The sequence below is a fragment of the Polyodon spathula genome, chromosome 4, assembly GCF_017654505.1.
Source record: "Polyodon spathula isolate WHYD16114869_AA chromosome 4, ASM1765450v1, whole genome shotgun sequence".
Classification (NCBI taxonomy): domain Eukaryota; kingdom Metazoa; phylum Chordata; class Actinopteri; order Acipenseriformes; family Polyodontidae; genus Polyodon; species Polyodon spathula.
Window position 1 is genome coordinate 69,526,070 of NC_054537.1, and position 25,077 is coordinate 69,551,146.

General features: G+C 37.2%; 1 protein-coding gene across 7 annotated transcripts in view; it reads left to right on the plus strand.

The window, feature by feature from the left end:
- LOC121314795 (protein cordon-bleu-like) overlaps positions 1 to 25,077 on the plus strand; it is a 104,982-nt gene that overhangs the window by 34,413 nt on the left and 45,492 nt on the right. For 4 of the 7 annotated variants that reach the window (XM_041248473.1, XM_041248472.1, XM_041248474.1 and 1 more), the window contains 7 exons: positions 87 to 290; positions 3,979 to 4,186; positions 6,409 to 6,637; positions 11,627 to 11,671; positions 13,133 to 13,221; positions 14,942 to 14,986; positions 19,885 to 20,061. In XM_041248473.1, coding sequence (XP_041104407.1) covers positions 87 to 290; positions 3,979 to 4,186; positions 6,409 to 6,637; positions 11,627 to 11,671; positions 13,133 to 13,221; positions 14,942 to 14,986; positions 19,885 to 20,061 — 997 coding nt within the window. The remainder of the gene's footprint in view (positions 1 to 86; positions 291 to 3,978; positions 4,187 to 6,408; positions 6,638 to 11,626; positions 11,672 to 13,132; positions 13,222 to 14,941; positions 14,987 to 19,884; positions 20,062 to 25,077) is intronic. The other 3 variants (XM_041248475.1, XM_041248478.1, XM_041248476.1) reach the window with 2 other exon arrangements.

Below are 25,077 nucleotides of genomic sequence, written 5' to 3' on the forward strand. Positions count from 1 at the left end.
GGTGGTTGAAAAAGGTTAGAATTGTAACAATATACCAATGAATCCTTCAATGAAGTTTATTAATTAAGTTGTTTTTTCTTTAAAAGCAGAAAAATGAAGGCCCGAGCTCCACCTCCACCTCAAGCTCCTCAGCCAGCCCCTCGCAGGATCTTCCCAGAGACCCAACCCAAAGTGCCAGAGTCCTCAGAGCAGAGCGCAGGGGACCTGAAAGAGAACATGCTGCGCCCCACTGTGGACATCCTCATCATCCTGCCAAACGGCATGGAAAAGAAGAGCACCATGAATGGAAGGTGTGTGATGTTAAAGTGATCGTAGCTGAAAAAATAATTCCATAAATCGTACTTGTTTTTTACATTCGCTACATATACTGTCACCACCACTTAGAATGGGCACATTTGTGTTAATGTGATTCGCCAACAGTAAGCGATTGACAGTATAAACTCCCTCACAATAACCTGACATTCCAAACGTCTCCCAGTCACCAGTACAGTAGTAAAAACAAACAAATGTGTATGCGGTTAAAAATCTTTATTAAGACACTCATTACACTAATAAAAAAAAAGATGTATGAAATGTAATAAAAAGTAAGTGCAAAAAAAGTTCTGAAATGTACAGAGCAGGTAGGCTACATGACTGCAAATTGTTTCCAGCAAAGAACTCTGTGATACACATCTGGATGATCTTTCTTTGCAAATATTGATGGCAAACTTTCAACGTTTTCTAAAAAATCCCAATTTGACAGAGTTCCAAGCATACTTTAGCAAGCACACAGAATCTAACAGAGGCGTTTTGTTCACACTGAATTTTCGTGCTGATACTCATCACGTTTCTCTTTCCAGCCATGCTTGCTATTGCAGTCAGTGCTGTTTTTCAAACTGTAAACCCGGCACTGCGTACAGGGATTAAATAACCAAGGTACAGTACAGGGGTAATCGCTCAGTAACAAGGTGCAAACAGCTGATTGGTGGAGTATTAAAAGCAATTGCTACAGTATAAGCATTGTGTTTGTTATTTAAATCCTATGTGACTGGCACATAACAAGATCCAAACAGTTCAGTTTGCCCAAAATATACGGCATGCTAAACATGGTATAAACAATGCTATTGAAATCAATGGGAATGGCAAACGGCAAATGCTATTTGTCTGATATAAACGGCTGCCGAAATAACCTTGTACGGTGTAAGTGGTGGATACTGTATCTCAAATATGCAGATTTAAAAGAAACATGTTATAGAAAAAAAACAAAAAACATTTTAAATATGATATCTGATACTTCACTACGTTAAGGTTATTATAATAAATCATGCTAACTACACCTCATTGCCTTCTAAAAAAAGCTAGCTGACCATTGTCTAATGCAAATACACTTAACAAAAGACAGTGTCAGTGAGCTAGTTTGTTAGTGCTGTGGATAATAATAATAATAATAATAATAATAATAATAATAATAATATAATAATATAATAATAATAATAATGTAAACATAAAAATTATGTTTTTGGATAAAATGTTGTGCATGGTCGCTTAAGCTGCTTGAGATTTTTGTCGCCTTTTAAGGCAAGTTTCAAGATTCTGTTAGCTGTAGAGGGCATGTACAGTACTGGTGGGAAAATGGCCTCTCTACTTGGAATCTGACTGGCTGAAACAATCCATTGGGTTTATAATTCAGGTTAATCAGAATAGTGCTTCAGATGGTGCTGTGCTACCATGGCATCAATTCCAAATGTCAACCCACATGAATAGTACAATGGAAAGTCTGGACAACTTTACAGACAGCTAAAAATAGCTTGGCTATAGCCACGGTCTATTTTGAACATGCTCATGTTGCTGTTTGTTTTAATGAAATGCCAAACCCAGGTCAGATGTACAGCCTCCACTTTTAAGAGTGTCAGTATCAGGAGCCTAGAAACAGAAGAGTAAGTGCTTTGAAGGAACTCAAGAGGGTTCTTGTGTTTCTCCCAAGGTTTAAGTCTATTTAGTGTTGCAGCTTTCAGGGCCAAATCAATTGAAGAAAGCATATATAAATTACATTCCCACCAAGGGTCAAATGAAGATTTTACCTGGAGGATAATTAAAAGTAAAACCATTCATGGAGAGCAATGTGTTGGTTTCAGTTAACACACCATTGATTAATGTTTAAGTAAAGGCTGAGGTCCATATTCATAAAACTTACCGTCTCCTTTATCGTGCCATTAATAGTGTTTAACATGACAGTATTTCATCACTCATCATGACGTTAGAATAACGTGCTCTTAGAGACTAAATTTCTCATTAGCATGTTATTCGTCTGATTCATAAATCTGTATTGTGCCGTTAATTGAGTCACCGGCATCATAATTAAAACATGCCTCAGACCAGACAGAGAATGAGAAGTGTTTTAACAATATACTTTTGTAGCATAATTTCTGCATTTAGAAACATATGAAGTATGTATTTGCTTTTTGCAAAGAAAAGAAAGTTTGACTCATGCCAAAAGGAAACAAAAGTAGTAGGCAGGCTATGTGTTATAAAAGTAAAGAGCACATGCTCAGACCAGACAAATCAATTATATATATATATATATATATATATTATATATATATATATATATATATATATATATATATATATATATATATATATATATATATTGTAAACGAGCCTCGTCACTCAGGTTCGTAGCCCCTTTAAAAATGGACCCAGACACAAGATTTGAAGGGTTTTAATAGCACTTTCGTGCTGTTTAATTATTTACAGAAATCAAGAATCAAATAAACAAAACCAAAACAAACACCCAACTCCACTTCGGAGTGCTAACTAAAACTTTGGTGCAGGTCCCTGACTAACGTGCAGGACAGCTAGGCTGTTTACCTGCCAAGCAAAACACACTTTTAACCAAACAAACAAACCGAAAACACACAGCACCTTTTTCATAACAGTTGAAAACACCATCAACCGGGCCCACCATACCGCAGCAGCCCTGAGCAGACTAACTGCTCTCCATTAATACCTTGCACCTGGCTCTAAATTTACAGTGCTAGCCAGGTACAGGTGATAATCAACAATAAAATAACAATTAACCAAATATTTACACATGATTTTAGGCAGGGAGGAATTTAACCCTCTCCCTGCTCACCCTACCTGCTCACTATATATATATATATATATATATATATATATATATATATATATATATATATATATATATATATATGATTGTACAGTATGTGTAATACAGCAGCATACTTTTTTTCTGTTACCAGTAGCCTATAGGTCAAGGTTAAATGAAAGTGCTCTGGTTATTCACTTGATTTTATACTGTGCTGTACAGCTACAGCCAAAAGTTTTGCGTCCCCTAGAATTTTAGGATTGAGACATAATTAAAAAAAAAAAAAAAAAAAAAAAAAAAAACATAATTTTGATAGTTTATTTAACATTATGTAACCAAAGAAATTACAAATTGATATTGCAAAAGTCTACCGGAAACTATGGTAGTAGTATAGGATTTTATGTTAGATTTCAAAATGTCACTTTTTAACATTTGTCAGGTTTTCGTTAAGAATGTGGAAAACAACAAAGCAGTATTCAGTGACATTATTCAGCAGGTTTCTAACACTAATGCTATTTCAGCGCAATTATTAGAAAATAATGATTATAAATCACATTAAATACCGACCAGTAATTTTTGTAATGGCTAGAAATTAAAGTACATGGTTTAAAATAGCTTGGCAATCTATTCCTAATTCTGCCTGTCTGCCAACCCCCAGTAAGTCTACTTTCTTGCCTGTTCTGACAGTGATTTATATTACACAATATATGCTGGTAATGTTACATGTGTTTAAACATTGCATCACTAATTCATCTAAGGCACATCACATTTACCCCAGTTTTTACGTTTCTTTTCCAACTCCTTTCTATTAATAATTAAGATTTACCTTATGTATCATTGCAGCCAGTATTTGGCTGTCTGTTTATTTGTCTATCTATATTTTTCTCTAGTAAAGCACTGATGGATCTACTAGTGGATTTGTGCAGCCAGTACCATTTAAGCCCAGCATACCATACCCTGGAACTACAGTCTGGTGAGGCTCAGCCATTAGCCTTTAAGCCAAATACTCTGCTGGGAATGTTAGATGTGCACACAGTGCTAATAAAGGAAAAGGTTGTCGAGGAAAAACCCAGAAGACCGCCACCTAAAGTGCCAGAGGTGAGTGATCATTGTCTTAAACTGTAATCCTATTTATTAGATAGTTTAGTGTTCTACAGCACACTTCGTTAAGCTTTTACTGCAGGTCAAAATGTGTACTGTTTAACTGTGAAAGAAAGACTATCCCTGCTAACCATGATTATTGTGCCTTTGTATAATATGCTGTGCTGATAGAGCCGTATTATACTTCCTCCTTGGCAGTGTAAATAGGGCAGGGATAGGGTTAATTCCATCCCTGGCAACAATCACAGGTGTGGCTGTCTCCACACCTGTGATTGTTGGTAGGGATGAAATTAACCCCATCCCTGTCAAACTTAGCCCCATTTACACCAGCAGGGCAGGAGCCCTGACACAAATACCATAACGTTATTGCCATTTTAAAAGAGGGTATGTGCTATAAAAATGAAGTATATACAGAGGATTTATTCACTCCTTATTGGTACATTGTGAATGGGATCTCTCATGTGTCACCTGATCTCTCCATCCTGAGTCTGTAAATATTTAATGAATGTTACCTACTGTTGCCATGTATTATTTCTAGCACTCATTAGCACTCACTAGCACTCATTATACCTAAAATAACATGAGGTAGTTCAATATTAGGGATAATCAAGGTATGTGAAATCAGCTGTCAGTCTTTAATCTTCAACCAGCTACTTGTCTTATGTGACTATTCAGTTTTTTTTTTCTCTCTGTTGCTAAAAGAAACACGACTTCTCCTTCAGTAAACAGAGACAGGATTAAATGTGTGCATGCTACCTATTTTAACAGTGTTATTATGTGCCTATGGGAGTGTGTTTTTGAAATGGTGCTACCATTTATCCATAACTGGAGTGAAGAATAAACCTGTCAGCATTACTGATGGTTTTATTGACTATTTGACCAGATGAGAATTACAGTAAAGTACAGCTTGCATGAGACCACACAGACAGACAGGCATGGTATTTAAAAGAAATCAAGAAAACCTTTAGTGCCATCAATCTTAAGTCAATTAAATGTTCTGCGACCATTAACAATGAGGTGGCATAAACCTTTTCAGCAATTTCATGCAATATTTGGTTTTTGTCACTTTTGGTTTAGACAGCCTCAGGTGTCTGGGAGCTGTATGTCACTTTATCTCTGCTCTTAATGCTAATGTGTTGCTCTGGAAATTACTGATTTTAATGAAGGTGTTGCTCAAAGTAGAGCAAGAATAGCTTGGATAAAAACATGCATCAGAGTTTTCATTGCTGTTCCTTATGTTTAACTCCCCATTGTGAAAGAAAAAAAAGGTAGACTTTTTTTAATCTGTAACATGATGCCTGACCTCCTGTGTCCTGTGAAATGCTCCCTGCTGCCTGCTAGTCCCTCTCCCTGCTGAGGTGCTGTGCTGGACACATTCATCTTTCTGGCTGCAATTTGCACTTCCTCTTTGGCATGAGCATCATGCTACCACAGTTCCAACTTTAGATCAAGCACCGCATTCATTCTAGCTGTGCTTGACAGAGAGCATGCCAGGGTCCTGTAAGGGCTGACCCATGCCTCATATGTGGGCTGCAGCTATTCCTGTATCATAGATTCTAGCACATGGCTGTGAGGCTGTCAGGTTGTGGTAGTACAGTATCTGCTAGCATGAATAGTTCCTTCTTCCCTTTTCACATGAAACCTGTCACAGACTTCAGCTATATTTACTGTCTGATTCCACAGGTGCTGAGCATCCCTTCCAATTACACAAATTTATTCTTTAAAAATCCTCAGGGACGGGTTTTCAAAACACTCACTCCTGTCTTTAACTGATTTTAAAAGGAAACAAATCCCACCTTGAGAATGTCTAAATAGACCTTGAAATATATTTATATTACTTAAAATTGTTTGTTTCCTGTTGTTTTTCACCTATCAAAAAGCAGGTTAATTAACAACTTGAGTAAACGCTTTGAAAATATACCACCTTAAGGTCCAATTACTGTAGAATGCCATTGATGAAAAAAAAAAAATCATAGTCAGAAAAAACTAGGGAGATATTGAAATGTTCACACAAGGTTTCACATATCTTTCACTGTACTTGTCCTGGTAACTTCCCTAATAGGTACACTAAACACATTAGGACATTATTGAGACATATATATGGGATACATAGGCCTGCGGGAAGATAGTGTTTAGTTGAATTTTCATTGGCATGTATTATTGAATTGTGTTCTAAATATGAAATTCAGATGACAGTGTGATGTGTTTTATTTTCACAGAAAAGCGTGAGGCTGGTAGTGAACTATCACAGGACACAGAAGGCCGTGGTGCGCGTAAATCCTCTTGTGCCACTGGAAAATTTAATTCCACTCATTTGTGAAAAATGTGAATTCGATCCCAGACATGTTACATTGCTGAGAGACAATATTAACAACAGAGAACTGGAACTTTCCAAATCGTTAAATGACTTGGGAATTCGGGAGCTCTATTTATTGGACCACAGTCTAGGTAAGTTTGAGCGCTCTGCTCATTTAGTTGAAAAGTCTACAAACATTACAGTGAATATTAAAAGAATAACTGTCACGTTATTTACAGACTGCTTGTCAATGTTCTTCAACAGGATATGTTGAAGTATGAAAATAACCTAGAAACCTTCAGACTGGCTTTATGAATACAAGACCTTTTTTAATTTTCCAAAATTGGCTTTAAAAATTAGCACCTGTGCCATTATCATGTTAAGTGGTATACTAAAATATTCCTTTACACTTTCAAAAGTTTAACACATCAAAAATATTTTAAAGCTGTAAAGTTTTAATTTATTTAATAGTACAACATATTACACATACAAATATTACATTACACTGCCTATATTTTGATACTTAGATATTTTAACCAATTGTATTTCCAGGTATTTATTTTCATGTAAATAAAATTACAGTTTCTTCTTGAACTATCATTTAGATGGTCGTATGAACATAGTGAACACCTCTGGTATTGTACCATGTGCACCAGATACACTGGCAATGACACACATCTAATAATCATCTATATTACAGATCACATTACAGATTATTTTTTTATTCAGTTTGACTTTAAACATTACACCTGAGTTGAAGGACAATTGCTTCAGATTGGTACCTCTGTGAATAATCCAAAAATATTGTCTGACTTCAGTCTCTTAAATGTGGTAAAGTGCAGAATTTGGTTTCACATAGTTGTCAGATAACTCTTGTGATAAGAGTTACACATTCAAGTTAACACATCAGCACTGTCTGCACATAGCAGAGTTTGCAAAATGTGAACCTTTGTGGTTGTTAATTGCATTACGTACAGAGTAGCACTGAGGTCATCTACAGTACCTATAGAAAGTCTACACTCCATTGAACTTTTTTCACATGTTGTTGTGTCAGTGCCTCAGAGTTTCATGCATTTAAATGAGGATTTTTTTCCACTTATCTACACACCCTACTCCACACTTTTAAGGGGCAAAAAGTTTTTTTATTAAGAAAAAAATTGTATATTAAAAATACAAAACTGAAAGATCATAATTGGATAAGTCTACACCCCCCCCCGAGTTAATACTTGGTGGAAGCACCTTTGGCAGCAATTATAGCTGTGTGTCTGTTGGGATAGGTCTCTACCAACTTTGCACACCTAGATTTGGCAATATTTGACTATTCTTCTTTACAAAACTGTTCAAACCCTGTCAAGTTCCTTGGGGATCGTTGATGGACAGCAATCTTCAAGTCATACCACAAAATTTCAATTGGATTTAGGTCGGGGCTCTGACTGGGCCACTCAGAGACATTTACCTTTTTGTTCCTTAGCCACTCCAGTGTAGCTTTGGCTGTGTGCTTTGGGTCATTGTCATGCTGAAAGGTGAACTTCCATCCCAGTTTCAGCTTTCTTGCAGAGGGCAGCAGGTTTTCCACAAGGACTTCTCTGTACTTTGCTCCATTCATTTTCCCTTCTATCCTGACCAGTGCCCCAGTCCCTGCCAATGAGAATCATTTCCATAACATGATACTGCCACCACTGTGCTTCACAGTAGGGATGGTGTTCGTTGGGTGATGAGCTGTGTTGGGTTTGCGCCAAACATAACGCTTAGTCCAAAAAGTTCCATTTTAGATTCGTCAGACCACAAAACTTTTTGCCACATGGCTACAGAATCTCCTGAGTGTTTTTTGGCATACTTCAAATGGGATTCAAGGTGGGCTTTCTTGAGTAATGGCTTCCTTCTTGACACCATACCATACATGCCAGATATGTGGAATGCTTGGGATATTTTTGTCACATGCACACTTTGACCAGTCTTGGCCATAAAAACCTGTAGCTCTTGCAAAGTTGCCATTGGCCTCTCTGATCAGTCTCCTTCTTGCTCAGTCATCCAGTTTGGAGGGACGGCCTGATCTAGACAGGGTCTTGGTGGTGCCATACACCTTCCACTTCTTAATAATCGTCTTGACCGTGCTCCAAAGGATATTCAAGGCCTTTGATTTTTTTTTTTTATACCCATCCCCTGATTTATGCCTTTCAACAACTTATTTTGAAAGCGCCTTGGTGCTCATGGTTGTCATTGCTTTGAAATGCACTACCCAGCAAAGGGAACCTACAGGAACTGTTGAATTTATCCTGAAATCACACGAATCACTACAATTTAACACAGGTGGAGGCCACTTGGTGTGTGATTTTGAAGGCGATTGGTTACACCTGAGCTAATTTAGGATTGCTATTACAAGGGGGGTGGACACTTATCCAACCAAGCTATTTCAGTTTTTATTATTAATTAATTTTCTACAAATTTCTAGATTTTTTTTTTTTCACTTGGAAGTTGTGGGGTAGGATGTGTAGATAAATGAAGATTTAATGCATTTTAATTCCAGGCTATACGGCAACAGAAGGTGAATATTTTGAAAGGGTGTGTAGACTTTATATAGTCACTGTACCTATGGAGTGAAGTTAAAGGGCTTGTATTGTCTAACTATCTTTAGTTAGTTTGATCTCATATTCATGTTGTGATCTGTGAATCTGCTGGGACAGACACAAAACCTGTAAAAATGACAAATGTCATCTCATGAAACAGACATTGGCATTGAGTGGAAGTGAACCCAATGACATGTCTTATTTTATTCAATCAATGTAGAGGCTGCAACATAGTGAAAATAAACGTCCCAACATCAATAAGTACCAGCTGTGATGTTATATATATATATATATATATATATATATATATATATATATATATATATATATATATATATATATATATATAGCTCTGGAAAAAATTAAGAGACCACTGCAAAATTATCAGTTTCTCTGGTTTTTATGTGTTTGGGTAAAATGAACATTTTTGTTTTATTCTATACTGACTACTAAACTACTGACAACATTTCTCCTAAATTCCAAATAAAAATATTGTCATTTAGAGCATTTATTTGCAGAAAATGACAACTGGTCAAAATAACAAAAAAGATGCAGTTTTGTCAGACCTCGAATAATGCAAAGAAAATAAGTTTATATTCATTTTTAAACAACACAATACTAATGTTTTAACTTAGGAAGAGTTCAGAAATCAATATTTGGTGGAATAACCCTGATTTTCAAGCACAGCTTTCATGCGTCTTGGCATGCTCTCCACCAGTCTTTCACATTGATGTTGGGTGACTTTATGCCACTCCTGGCGCAAAAATTCAAGCAGCTCGGCTTTGTTTGATGGCTTGTGACCATCTATCTTCCTCTTGATCACATTCCAGAGGTTTTCAATGGGGTTCGGGTCTGAAGATTGGGCTGGCAATGACAGGGTCTTGATCTGGTGGTCCTCCATCCACACCTTGATTGACCTGGCTGTGTGGCATGGAGCATTGTCCTGCTGGAAAAACCAATCCTCAGAGTTGGGGAACATTGTCAGAGCAGAAGGAAGCAAGTTTTCTTCTAGGACAACCTTGTACTTGGCTTGATTCAAGCGTCCTTCACAAAGACAAATCTGCCCAATTCCAGCCTTGCTGAAGCACCCCCAGATCATCAATGATCCTCCACCACATTTCACAGTGGGTGCGAGACACTGTGGCTTGTAGGCCTCTCCAGGTCTCCGTCTAACCATTAGATGACCAGGTGTTGGGCAAAGCTGAAAATTGGACTCATCAGAGAAGATGACCTTACTTCAGTCCTCTACGGTCCAATCCTTATGGTCTTTTGCAAACCTCAGCCTGGCTCTTCTTTGCTTCTCATTGATGAAGGGCTTTTTTCTAGCTTTGCACGACTTCAGCCCTGCCCCTAAGAGCCTGTTTCGAACCGTCCTTGCCGTGCACTTCTCCCCAGCTGCCGTTTGCCATTCTTTTTGTAGGTCACTTGATGTCATCCTACGGTTGCTGAGTGACATTCGAATGAGTTGGCTGTCATCCCGGTCAGTGGAGAGTCGTTTTCGCCCTCTGCCGGTCTGTAGCTTTGTTGTCCCCAATGTGTGCTGCTTGACCTTGTTCTTATGAAGCGCCGTCTTTGAAATTTTAAGGATGGAAGCAACCCGACGCTCACTGTATCCCTCTGCCAGTAAAGCCAGAATTGAACCCTTCTTTTCCTCACTCAAAACTTTCCTTTTCAACTCTTTGGGCATGGTCAATAGTTATTTTTTGATTCCAATTACTTTTGAGGTACTACTAGCACTGTTTTGCCATCCAGCTGGTCCTATTGCAAGAGGATAGTGATGACCACAGGAGTGGTTTTTATACTTTTCCTCGTTAAATAAGATTTGGTTCAGGTGATCCCCTAATCAGTACCTCATTCAGTAGAATGAGGTGTGCCTGTGTTGGAATTCAACAGACACTGGAATGGAATGGCTGCCATACATGTAGAGATGCTGATTTAAGAAAAATTTGCAGTGGTCTCTTAATTTTTTCCAGAGCTGTATGTATATATATATATATATATATATATATATATATATATATATATATATATATATATATATATATATATATATATATATACAGCTATGGCCTAAAGTTTTGCGTCACTGAGCATTTTAGGATTGAGACAGAATTAAAAAAAAAAAAAAAACAACAACAAAAAAAAAAAAACACATGAACATAATTTAGGTATTTTATTTAACATCATGTAATCAAAGAAACTATAAAATGATACTGCAAAAGTCTACCGGAAGCCATAATAGTAGCATAGTATTTCATGTTTGATTTTGAGGTGTCATATTTTTCAGTTTTTGGCAGTTTTTCGTAAAGTAAACTTCAAAACTTCAATATGTTAATGTAATATTATTCAGCAGGTTTCATTCGACTTTATGAAGCTAACTTAGTTAATTCTCTAGGGTGATCCAAAACTTTTGGCCATAGCTGTAGTTTATGATATTCTGTAAACATACAAATGTGTTATTTTGTCTTGCGTTTACAAGGGTTGCTTGTACGCATCCCTAGGGTGCATCATTTAGAATTTTCTTTTTTAAAGGGTGCTCTAAACATATTCTTCATTATTTGATTTTGTCTCTAGTTCTTCTATCTAAAAACCATTCTTCACCAGTTCTAAATTATAGAGGTATTGTGACATGAATATACATTGTTTTGCTAGTGGCATGGCAGCATTAGATTTAGTTCATAAACCCAAAACTTGATGTACTGTATCTTTAAAAAGGTATTTGCATCTACTGTTTAAATGTGGGGCTTTCTGCATGAAGCATTTTGTACTATAATATACTGTAGCATATCCAGCATATTTAGAAATGTCTGTAGCAGAAACCTATTTGACTTTTCACTAGTTAAGTCAGCCAATAAAATATAACAAACATATCAATTTACAATAAACATGTATTGGATTTGAGTCTTCTTGGGTGTGTTTATGCTGAACAGCGTTGGGTAAAAGAGCCCCTAGCCATTGTGCTTATAATGTTTTCCTCGTATAAAGTGACCTTGCTTTGAGCTATACACTTCAGGTGTGTATTCAAGGCTGTGCTTGTTTAGATGCTATATGAGGTGGACATGCAACACAGTATGTACCATAGCAGGGGTCTCTAACCCTGGTCCTGGAGAGCCCCAAATCCTCTGTTTTTATAGGTGTCTATAATGGCGAAAGATCTGGAACAACTGTTAATCTTGTCTAATTAAACCAGTAATTGGTGTAATTAAGTAAATGAGAGCTCGGTTGAAAAGAAAACCAGAAGTCACTGCAGCTCTCCAGGACAAGGCTTGGAGATCCCATTACCATAGTGTAGCTCTAGTGCCACCTGCTGTTTATTTCTTGTTACTACATATGATTCAATTCAGAAAGTTAAGGCAGTGTCACATAAAAAAAAAAAAAAAAAAAAAAAAAAAAAAACTATCTTTAGTACTATCTGAATACACTGTGCATTCCTATAATATACAATGATAAGTAGTGCACTTATATAAGTATGGGATAAGTATGATAAGTATGGGAATCTGTAGTGTTTTTGGATGATGCTAAAATATTTTTTTAATGGAGTTATCTTGGTGATTTGGATTCCTCATGCAACCTGTAAATAAAGATATTGATTTTCTTATTCATTAAAATAAAATAAATAAAATAAATAGGGATCTTCATTGAATCATTCTGGCTGAAAGGCTTTCTGCATGCTGACTTGATGTGGGATTACTAATAATGGCCCCTTTCTCTGTGGGTTCCTGACAGCATTTCCCAACAAGGAAACCAGCCTGTCACAGAAACTATTTTAAATATATTTTCAAGCTGCTAAATCAACCTCGGTCCGAGATTCACCTCTTAAAGTGTCTATGTTAACCTGCTGGACATAGCTGATGTGTGTGGCTTTTATTTGGACAATGGAATAATAACTAGCATGCTTGTTTTAATAAATACACCTGTCTTTACAGAATATATGTAGATATGTGTATAATATCTTATTGCTACCTCCAGACTGCCAGAGGCATGACCTATCATAACCCATGACCTCTGAGCCAAAGGCAGTTTGGCACGTACTGCATCATATTATTAATGGATTCAATATTTGAGATTCAACTTTTGCAGAATCAGGTCTGTCATTGTCTCTGAGCACCAGTTCCTCTGAAAAGAAAGGCCTCCTGGGTTTCTTCAAACTCAACAGGAGGAAAAGCAAGGTAAGAGACATTACTGTTACTGTTTGTATCACTCCACTTCTTCATTGCTTGTTAAACTGCCTTGAAGATTCAATCAAAAAATACTGTGCCTTGTTATAAAGAAGAAAACAAATGCTAGTACATTTTGAAATAACCTAATTTAAAATGCGTATTTAACAAACAGACAATCTGTACTTCTGTACGCAGAACAGTTTCGTAGTGTGCATCACTGCAGTACTTTTATACGTGTTTGAATATTGCGGTTAAAAATACCGCTCCAGTAGTTCTAGGTATATATGTACGTCCAGTAGTTCTAGTGTTAAAGCATTCCCGGCATCAAACATGGTCATAGTTGTCTCTCAATAAAACCGTATTATTCCACAAAGAGAATGCAGTAGAGTTGACATCAAAAAGGAGACTCTGAAACATGTTTTTGTTGCAAGGCTTTGTCAGAAGTAAATGTGCATTAAATTGCATGTCATCAAGTTGTTTGCTTAATGTGACAGCTACATGAGTTACTATCGGGAGGATGTTAACTTCTCTGTTGAGTTTTCTGAACCTTGTTCCCCTGATGTAGGAATCTACATACACAACCCTTGATGTGAAACAGGTAGAACAAATAAGAACAGAAAAAAAAGCTTTGCCACTACTGCCTGTAGTATTATGTTTCACCAACAGCAAACCATGCTTCTACAGTACATTGATTTACTAGACAGTTTACAGATTCTAACATTATTTCCATTGTGTCTGAAGTAGAAATCAAGTAGAGCTGCCCAAACTGATTGTTCGATTCGGATGAAGCTCTCCACAGGTGAGGAGCTGTTGCTGTTGATTGGGCTTATTTGCCATTCTAAGTGAAACAACTGAAGAAACAGCTGCTTGGATTTGTGTGGATTGCTATTCTTACACAGAGACTAAGAAAAGCAGCAATCACCATTGTTTCTTCACTGGTTTCACTTTGAACGGTACAGTAAATCAGCTCGATCAACACCAATGACCCTCCCCTGATTGTCAGCATCTGATTTCTGTGGAGAACTCAGTCTGAAGAATCGAATGATCGGTTCATGCAGCTCTAAAATCAAGTAAAAATCTGAAGCTTTACAGTTTAATTATTTACATAGATTTTATGTCGGTTCAAACTACCAGAGTTTGAAAAATGAGTATCCTGATTCATCGTTATCAAAATGTAATTGCTACATAGGGTTAAAGAGGGGTTAATAACTCTTTTTTAATTCCATAAGGGAGGTTGAAGTCTGGATTTATCAGACAGGCAGGCCAAATCCTGAAAAAAGCCTTAGAAAAAGTACCTACTCAACAGTTATGGGCAAAAGGTTTTGCATACCCCTATAGGATTAACAAATATTACTTCATAAAGTTTAATTAACATATTGAATTGCATCCTACTTTGTAGTTTCCAATAGTGCTTGACGAAAAACTGACAAAAATGGATAAATGTGACATTTTGAAAACTATCATGAAAGACTGTACTACTATTATGGCTTCCTGTAGACACTTGCGATATCATTTTGTAGCTTATTTGATAACATGATGTTAAATAAAAGACCTACATTATGTTCTCATATTTATTTATTTATTTTTTAAATAAATGTCTCATTCCTAAAATTCTAAGTGATGAAAAACTTTTGGCCATAGCTGTATGGTTAATTTGCTTCTTGTTTTTCCTTTCTGTCCTCTGATTCTCTGTCATTTTTCTGACTTGAGATGTGCATTCTTATTTCAGCCTGAAGAGCAAAGAGCGATGGACACAGATGCTAGTGACTATGGCGTAAGTACTAACATAGCCCATTTAACCTATACTAATCAAAGCTATTGTTACTTAGGTTCTAAATGAAAAACAAATCTCCAAATCCCCACATCTAGGTAAACTGTAGTGTTAATAAATCTTGCTGTATGTCTACACTTATATAATTTGCCTGTATTGTGTCAACAGCAAAGGGCAATGCTCCTAACACACTGCCTGCTAATTTAATCTGATGATCATTTTAGGTTTGTACTTGTTAAATGTAAGAAAATACTGTCTGTTTTATTTTAATGTAATGACATGAAGTATCAGGCTTTATTTTGTATCATTTTGGGAGATTAGGGTGTAAAAAATAACACAAAAAAAAAGGCACGTTATCAGCATTGACGATCCAATGTAAATTTAGAGCTGCAATTTTTTTTTTTTTTTTGCTGTGTATAGCATTACAGAATTTAAAAAATGCCTCTTACAGCCAACACTTTAAACAGAAGATGGCAGTGTTCTTGTGTAAACACCTAATAAAGTATTTTTTTGGCACAAATGTGTACAGTTGGTGAAAAAAACCGCTGAATTCATGAATAGCTTTATTTCACTATAACATTTTAAACAAGTGTGTGTTAATCCGTGTAAAAACATAATTATCTTACCAACTTGCAAACTATTTATTATACAGTAAAATCTGTCCTGAAAGTTTACTAGCATCTGGGATATATTCTAGAGATTTGTGAATCCAGTTGTGATGTAATTCCCTAAGGATGTTCTGTAGCACCAGTTATAGACCTATCTGGGGATATTGTATATGGCTAAAAAAAACTAAAACGTTGTAAGGAAAACATCTTTCAGCAATATCTCCACTCTAAAAAAAACTGATTTAGGAAAGTCATGGAGAAGTGAAATAGAATGTCAGATAAAGCTGTCCTTCAAGGTTTAATAAAACATATATAGACTGGATATTTCCTGTCACGTGGAAAAAATATTGCCACCTACTCGTATCCTGTGCAATCCACTATATGCTTCAACTCCAGTCCACATTAGTGTATATATTAATATATGGTTTGGCATACACAACATTAGTTTACAGGTCTTGATTGGATTTACCTTTCCTATGCTACAGTTGTGTGGCAGTGTTGAAAGAGTTAAATAAAATGCAAATTAACAGTCCTTGTTATTTTGTATTGGTTTTACATTTATACAAGTCAGCTCCTGGACAGCTAAAAAAATAGCCGCACCAGTGCCTGAAACACTAGCTTTATATTTTCCATCACACTGTATGACTCCATCGTTTTACCTTGATTAGACCATTATTTACCCCCGACTGCCAGATGATTGGTGTACCTAGTTTTATATATTTGTAAGGTAATTCATTTTATCTGTGGTTTCATTTCAAAAGGATATATTGTTTCATGTAAGGTGTGGTTTTCATGTCCCAAGGTTGCCATACCATCTCAGTTTCTTGTTCACACTTGCTGAAAAAAACACTGAACTGTCTTTCACAAAACTTTGATAGGTTAATTAGATTTCCGCAGTCGTGTGTGTGTGTGTGTGTGTGTGTGTGTGTGTGTGTGTGTGTGTGTGTGTGTGTGTGTGTGTATATATATATATAATTTTTTTTTTTTTTTTTTTAAAAGAACTTTCACGTGTGTATGAAACATTGCTGAGTGTGTTCGGGACGTTTCAAAACTGTCAAGTGAAAAGTGATAACGATCTTTCCTCTTGTCCTGGCCAAATTCTGCCTAAATTCACCCTGTGTTGGAGTCATATACAATGGAGACAGGACATTGCTGGAAAACAAGATGTTAAATCTCGGTTTAACTGTGAGATAATCCCACGGGTTTAAATGAAGATAAAACATGATTGAAATGCATTAAAAGTCGGGAACATTCACACAGTATTACAAGTTCTGTAGCAGACTAAAGAAAAAAGAAGGCAATTAAAGTAAAGCTTGGTTTTTGAGAACATATGAAAGATAACTAAACACATTTAATGTAAACTCACAGGAGAATTGTAAGTTGTGCTGGTGGGAAGATGCAATAACAACGCCCTCTCGGCGAGTGCTGCAGATAAAGCAACTTTGTTTTGAATAAGGTGATAAACAAACAACAACATAAAACAGTATTAATATATATATATAACACTCCTTTAATTACAGAAGTCTCTCATTAGTTTGAAAGTGAGGATCAACTGATTATAAATTCATAGCGTTAACCATTAGACCACTCCACCTTCAGCATTCCAGTCATTGGTTGAGGAGCAGCATGAAGCCTGCTGTCCTGTGAGTGTAAAGAGATACAGATTGGCTGTAAAAGAAAGATTACAGTGTGGTGATGTTTTCTGTGAGCCTAAGGGACCCCAGCTTCCAGAGGTACAGTAAAGTAGGGTTATGTCATGTAGCGTTACTGTTCGTAAACAGAAATGACAATTAGTTTTTGTTTTTTTATTATTATTAGCGTTCTAACATCACTTTGGTAAAAGGTGGCATATGAACAGGTGTGTTTAAGAAATAATAATCAATCACATTGGCTATCTGTTTTAGTTTATGAAAGGGACTGTAGTTAACAAAATGAATGAAAGAAGAAAGTGACTGAAAGACTGAAACCAGCAATGAGGAGGGAAGCTGCAGCTTTGCTTCTAACTGTGGAAGCCATGAAGATTAAAGTTCTCTTTAAGAATTCTGAACCTCTAGTTAGAATGGTCTCCGAGTCCCATCAGCTGAGTCTCTCTGCTATTATCTTCAATTCAGGTGCAATATCTTGTTTTTCCGCTGGTGTCCCAGTTTTTTTTTTGTACAGCAGATGTGTGCTTATGTAAGGTGCTGCAGTAAATCATATGATTAAAACTAATGAAACAGTAGCATTCAGGAGCAGTTACATGGTATAAAAAGGACTGTTTCCAGCCAGCATTTTTAACTTTTATACATGCCGAATGCCGATTTCTTCTGGAAGTTGGTTACAAGAATAGGGAGCATTGTATGCGAATGAATGCTTGCCAGATCAAATGAGTGTTTGGGGGAATTTTAAATCTGGGCTTCATGCGTGATAACAAATGTTGGCAATTTTAGTTTAGTTATGCTGGCAGGAGTTCCTCTAGAAATAATTAATAATAAAAAGAAGGCTTCATGGACCCCTAGTTGTGAATTTCTTGTAGCTACAAAGAAGGAATACTAGCACTGGATAGAGTACTGGTTATACTGCTGGAGTTAGTCAAGTTGCTCTGCTTGGTACTATATAAGTGCAATAATAAAATCTCCCCCTTCTTACTGTGCTTCTGGGATTAACCCAGTGGCCCTAATGCAATATGTGTACACCTGATTTCACAGACCCCAATTGGCACTACCTTAACTACAATAGATAGTCCCTTAGTGCTAATCAACCTATGGGAAACAGCAGGAAATGTTATCTTTCAAATGAGTAAGTTGGATATAGAAAATGATTACTGTGTTAAAGTGAACTTCTATAGCATTTTCACTGTGTGCTTTCTGATTCCTGTGTACTAAATATTGTTGCTAATTTCTTTTGTTGCATTATATCAACATTTCATGCATCACCATTCAATCTTACTCCCAAACTAATTTCCCTAAACCACCGCTGACAAAGGCCTGCTTCAAAGCAATCTTCCATTTGAGTAGTGCACATATGAATACAAATAGCAAGACAATTACAATTGTAATAAAAAAACAATGCATACCAAACATACTCAACCTGTAGTCGTTTACCAGCAGAGGGGTCTTATCATACCAGCTAGAAATTGATTCCAAATATAATAAACATATTAAGCATCATGTAAAACTATGTGACATAGACCAGGCAGCTTGGTTCATTGAACTGCTTGTTTGTTTGTAGCAGTTCTATTCCTTGTTGATGATTGCTATAATTATCTGGAAGACAATTTCATATACTTAACTGTTATTCTCTGATGTAAAAGTGCTTTGTAAAAAAACCTTGAAATGTATGCCTCCTTGTCTGTGCTGCATTATCTGTGGTGTGTTAAACATTTAATAGTTTAAAAAACATTCTTCAGTTATTGTTCCTTTTGAGGGTACTAACAATGTTTTATTTGCCTAGTTTCATATCTCACTGCAATTAATCAACTATGCGCCATGCCAGCTTGTCCTTATAATTAGACCGCGTGTTAATGAGAAAAGCCCCTAAAATAACCAAATAAATAAAGCCTGTAGTTTTTTGGCAGCAGAGCTGTGAAAGAAAGACAGAGTCACACCACCTCACAAGAAAAGAACTTGACATTTTGAAAGATTGTATTGACCATGGAGAAGAGTTAAGAGGAAGGCATTCTTGGGGACCAGCACGGCTCATTTAATCACTGACCTTTAAATACCACCTTGTGTGGGGACCCAGCCAGAAAAACTCCAGTAAGAAATGGGAAACTAGTACATGTGTTTTTTGTTGCAATCCATCTTTCTATATATGTATCGACGTGTCAATTTTTTCCATTTCAGTTTATCTAGACTTCCTAAGTATTTTTATTTAATTTAAGCACTGGATCTTAATATCAATATCCTCAAACTCTTAAACCAGTGGTCCCCACATGTTATGACTACTGCAATATTTATGTTTTTTGATGGGAACTATTAGTCTTTAAAATCTTCTGAAACTAATGTGCCCATTCCCAAAAAACTTTGACCACCCACTCTAATGCACTTAGTTCAATACATTATTCAGTAGATGCTGGAGTTTATTCTTTTAGTGGTAATCTCAATGTTTTTTGTGTTTGTTTTCTGTTTTTTTTTGTTTTTTTTATAGAAATCTAGGGTCTCTCTTATCTATTAGTCACATAGTGTGGCTTGTGTGAAGGTGGGCCCTCTGCAGGTCTTTTTTCTTCCACTGTCCCATATTCAAAGAATTCCATTGACAACATTTACCTGTATTGCAGTATTACAGGTGTGATCCATTCCTGTTTATTTGTAGGGCTACTCAACAGCTCCAAATACCCCTGCTGTGAATGCCCGCCCCGGGACACTGGGCCCATCGCTGTCTGTCGGCAACATCCCAAGAATGTTTCCAAAAGAAGATCTAAAGAAACGCAGAGCGCCGCCACCTCCTGCAGGGCTATCCTCACTGCACAGCTCACAGGAGACCATCCAGGTGAGTGGCCTGCTTGTGTCCTTTTTGCAGAGGGCAGAAGGTTCTAAAAAAAGGTAGCAGCACAGTAGTTGAAGTCACTTTAATTGTATGCCTGAATTACTTTCTGTAGTTTTCAAATCACAGCTACCTTATTAAAAATCCTCCCTACCAAAATCAGTTCCTGGTCCACCTGTTTGTTGCTGTTAACTAGCAACTCATACTGTGATTATTATATTTGTGGAAGGGTGTGGGAAAACACAAGGCAGACACAAAGTTTGAATATGAAACGGCAGCACAGGCTCCCAGTTTTATTATTCCAATCTCGGTTGGCAGGTGCTTCTGTGATGGTTCGGTGGCACTCTACCAGCAATGGTACCGTGCCCCGTCTTCAGAAATCACATGCACAGGTGTGTAAACCAAAAAGAATAAGCAAAAGGTGAAAGGAAAACAAAACACTAAAAACTACAAAATAGCGTGCTGGTTTTTAACTGCGGCTCGTTGCTCCGTCTAGAAGCCCAGAGAAACAGGCACTGCTCAGTATTCTCTCTTATATACTGTGGGAAGGCTCAGTCTAAACTAACTATCTAAGATAGTGAAAAGTAAATAACCAGTGCGTGGCTTGCTTGCACCACGCGTCTGTCCCCAACTTGTTGCTGCAGAGTTTCTAGTTTTCGATTGCAAGTATCAGAATTCCGCTGTGAAGTCATGCTCCACTATACTTCCTGTATGAGCCAGAGAGGATACAAAAAAGTGCCTTTTTATTTAGCCATTCACCCCGTATAGTCCCACCCCCCCAGCCAATGACAGAGTGTCAGCCGATTCCTTCACAGCTGACTCCTGTCAAAAAGACATTGCCTGATAGCGTGGGAGTACACGGGGTGTCTGAACCCCCTACAAACTCACGCACGTTCCTGATGGCCAGTCCAGATCCCTCCCCTCTCACAATATTATATACACTATAGAGTACTTTTGTGTCCATTTAACACAAGTTGCAGTTTTCTGTATCTTGTGAAAATGGATGTTTCTAGAAGTTTAGGAGGGTTTGTGTTCATAGGCCAGCCATGCGGCTCAGTGGTTTTCCCAGTTGTTAAATTGGTTTCTGTGATTCAAACCCCTGCTGGCTGTGCACTGAATCAGCTACTTCTGGGCTTTACTGTCATTTTCAATACTCGTAAAACCAACCCCACAGACTTTCTTTGTGTGGCTTTTCTTATAAAATATTCATAACTACTCGGTATATAATACACAGAATTCTCTGGCAATCATTTGTTTCTGTAGGGTCTAGACAGATCTTCGATTGTTCATAAGCACATTTTTGATATCACAATTTTTTTTTTTAAATTAACGAGACTCAAAAAAATCTTTGAAAACCAGCAACTTGTTATTGATTGAAAAAAGAAACCCAGTAACTTGAATCTACCTAGTTCAATATTTGTCTGAGGTGTAAATTGAACAAATATTATACAGCACACAGTTCCAAAGACTGAAAATATATATTATGTACATATAGGTCTGAGCAGTGGCAAACATTAAAGAGCAACTTGGTATACAATATCAAAGTTATCTTCTTTTGTAATCACTTACTGGTAAAAAGACTCTAGGTGGTCTCACTATAGCTCTCAGAACCTTGTCTAACCTCCAAGTACATATAGTTTACTAGACAGTATCCATTAACCTGTCCCCTTGAAACTGCTCCTAGAAATAACACATTTGTTCTAGTGGTATTTCTTATTGATGTATTGTTTGCATCCACTAGCGGTACAGTACTGCAAGAGAACAGGTTAATGGTTACCCTTATATATCGGGTGTGCTTGGGAGTAGACGTGATTCTCAAGAGCTCTGTTGAGGCTACAGGGGTTCTTTAAAAAGGATATAACTTAGGTACGATTTACTCTGATAATTCACACTTTGATGCCATTAAAACTCTTAAACATGCACTCTGACCTCATTCCATGGTACAGTCAGCACTCACATATCTGACCCTATAAAATTTTGATTTCAATGACAGTTAAACGCATGTGACGCATATCTGATTATTTCATTTTCGCCCTTTCCAATACTTGTCCATTTTTCAGGGAACACAAAAAAGATATAATATCAAAAAGAGATAGCTGAAAGGACTGTGTTTTTAAATAAGTAGGCTTCCATTTAGTTGTACTGTATTTTTTATTTATTTTATTTGGTTGTTGCCAATAATTTTTACCCCATTTATCTCCTCAATTGTGTTATTAATCCCGGTTCACTGCTGCAACTGTGACTTGGGGAAATGGCGGCTGACATGCAAGTCCTCTGCCAAGTTCCTGCCAAGCCATCTTTTTTTGCCACAGCAAAGCCATCAGACCTACAGTGCCAGAGGACAACACAGATCTGAATGGCTCCACAGCAGACCTGCAGGCATCATCAGCCAGAGGTGTGCCTTGAACTGTGGATTGCCCAGCTGACCTAAGCTCTCCATCAGCCAATTGTGTGCTCCCGGTCATGGTCACCAATGACATAGCCTGGATTTGAACTTGCATACCAGGCTATAGGGCACATCCTGCACTCCACGTGGAGTGCCTTTACTGGATGCGCCACTCGGTAGCCCCCAGATGTACTATATTTAGATGAGAATGATATGATTCTGAAAATATCACTTGCCACGACTGGACACGCAGACTGTAATACAGTTCATACTTTTAAATCGGGTGCATATTGTAGCAGTATGTAAAATTCCCCATTAACGACGTAACAGCAAAATGAAATTAAATGTTACCAATGCACAGAACTGCGTACAATATAAAAAGCAATGCAATTTAGCGACAGATAAGAAATAGAAAAAAACAACAGTTTCCAGAATTAAAACAGTATCCAAAGTCAGGATTCAGAATTGCAGAATATAGTGCTCGATAAGGCCCTAATGTCACAGTTCACTTGCAAATGAAAATGCACAAAAACAAATAAAGATCACAAATTAAAAAAAAAAAAAAAACATCACAGTATATAAACCTGTTTAATGATGAACTGTTTCATTACCGTAGCTTGTCTCGTTCGCTTTGTTTTGGCTGCATTTTTCGTCAGGTGAAACTGGAGGAAGCGCTGTGTAACTGCACAATTAAAAGAGACTGGTTTGGCAAGCAAGAGTAAAAAAAAAACGCAGGCTGTGACTGATATTTAAATAAATTGTAACATTGAAGAGATGGGCTTTGTGTCAGAAATCGCGTGTGACGGGTAAGTGCATCCATTTGTTACATATATAATGGGGATTGATTTTATTCTTAATACAGGGGCAGTAAAATGCGACTGACGTGTATCTGGGTAACGAATATCCGAGTGCTGACTGTATTAGTATTGTATTGAGTGGTGCTAACTAGGTGGGTTATTATTTCCACAAAGAAAACTAAAAAATGGGTTGAGTTATTGTGCAATTGCAGTAATTGGTTAGGAGATATGAGAAGCTGATGGGACACAAATTGTGTCTGTAGCTATGGCTTGTGATAAAAAAAGTCTGTTTTTGTATTCTTTACCATTTCTACCTTATTTATTTAGATCAGTCTAAGAAGGTTAAGGGAAAAAGGTAGAAAGAATAGGGTAATTCAGTGTTACCTATTCTAGCAAATTACCAACATCTCTTCCAACTCTTGGAGGGCAGCCTGATGCCATTGCATTTGAATCTGGCATTGACGTTCACTTCCATTACTTGAGATCTAGCTTCTGAGTCTTTGAAATTTAGTACCTGTCTTCCGAGACAATCCTACAGAGTTTAAACAGAGATGCTGCTTTTTTCTTAAAATACCTGACCAGAAAGGAAAATAAAAACTCCTGTTACTGGTAACTGCTAAATAACAGCAGCAAAAAGTAAGAAGTCATAAGCAGCTTCACAACAACATCCAAAATACCTATTCTACAGAAGTGTCAGGAATGTTCTTTTCAACAACTATAAAACATTAAATCACCCCACCACTGGATATAAAATGGAATACTCTGTCCTGATGGTTATCTATACTATAGAACAGCTCCCTCCCATATAAATTGTGGGACGTATATAATGCCCGTCATATTATACCTCATTTCCATGGACAGCCAACTCAAGTCAACTCGAGTGCACTCAAATTGGTCTGAATTCTCCCAGAACTCAAGTTGATGGACAACTCAGGTTGGTGAAAAAGGAGGCGTTCCATGCTTTTTCGAGTTATCACGTGGGTTGGGCAGGATATTCTACAGATTTTCGCCAGAAATACAAATACATTTAGTGATGTAATTTCTTCCAAGCCGGAATTCAGACTTTACAATTCAGGCCAACCCAAGGAGTGAAATTGGACCAGGGAATTCGGGCTCCCGCCAGAATTGGGAGCCAACTCGAGTAATTTAAAAACAGTGAAACTGAGGTGGTGAGGTGGGGGTTCATGGAAACTTGGTAATGGTCAAATGTTTTGGTGCCAAGACTGTAGGGCTGATAGACACAAGTATACTGCCAAATTATATAGCTACCAGATTTATCCTTTGCCTGGGAACCTTCTAATTCAAACAGTCTCTTTTATAGGTATATTATTTTCTTTTTAATCAAGACTCATTGTGATTGTGCACAAATTCTGTGGGTGGCAGCAGGTGATGAGCAGATTGTTGTGTAAAACTGAAAATAGCATGACTGCACATAACTACTGTAATAGACCTGAGCTATACATCTTCTGTGAACGTAGTGCCAGCATTGCAAAGCAAGTTGCAATACTGCCCTCTGTGACCATAAGAGGAAATAATAGACTCCAGGGGTTTTCTCATCTAACTTGATGACTTATTGAAAATGGCAACTATCTCAAATTATTACAGCCAGTCTACAGATATGGCTTGTGGATCTTTTGATTTTCAAGCGTCACCGCACTATACATTCACATCCTGCGCAGCAGGTAATAGGACCACACCCAGGCAGTCACTAACATGGATGCAACCAGGACGTTGAGATGAATTAACTAAGTGGCACATAATAGGTAATACCTACCATACCGTACGAATGTATTCAGAAGTGTCAAAGTAAATGTGATTCACTCAATAAAGTAAGGTCTG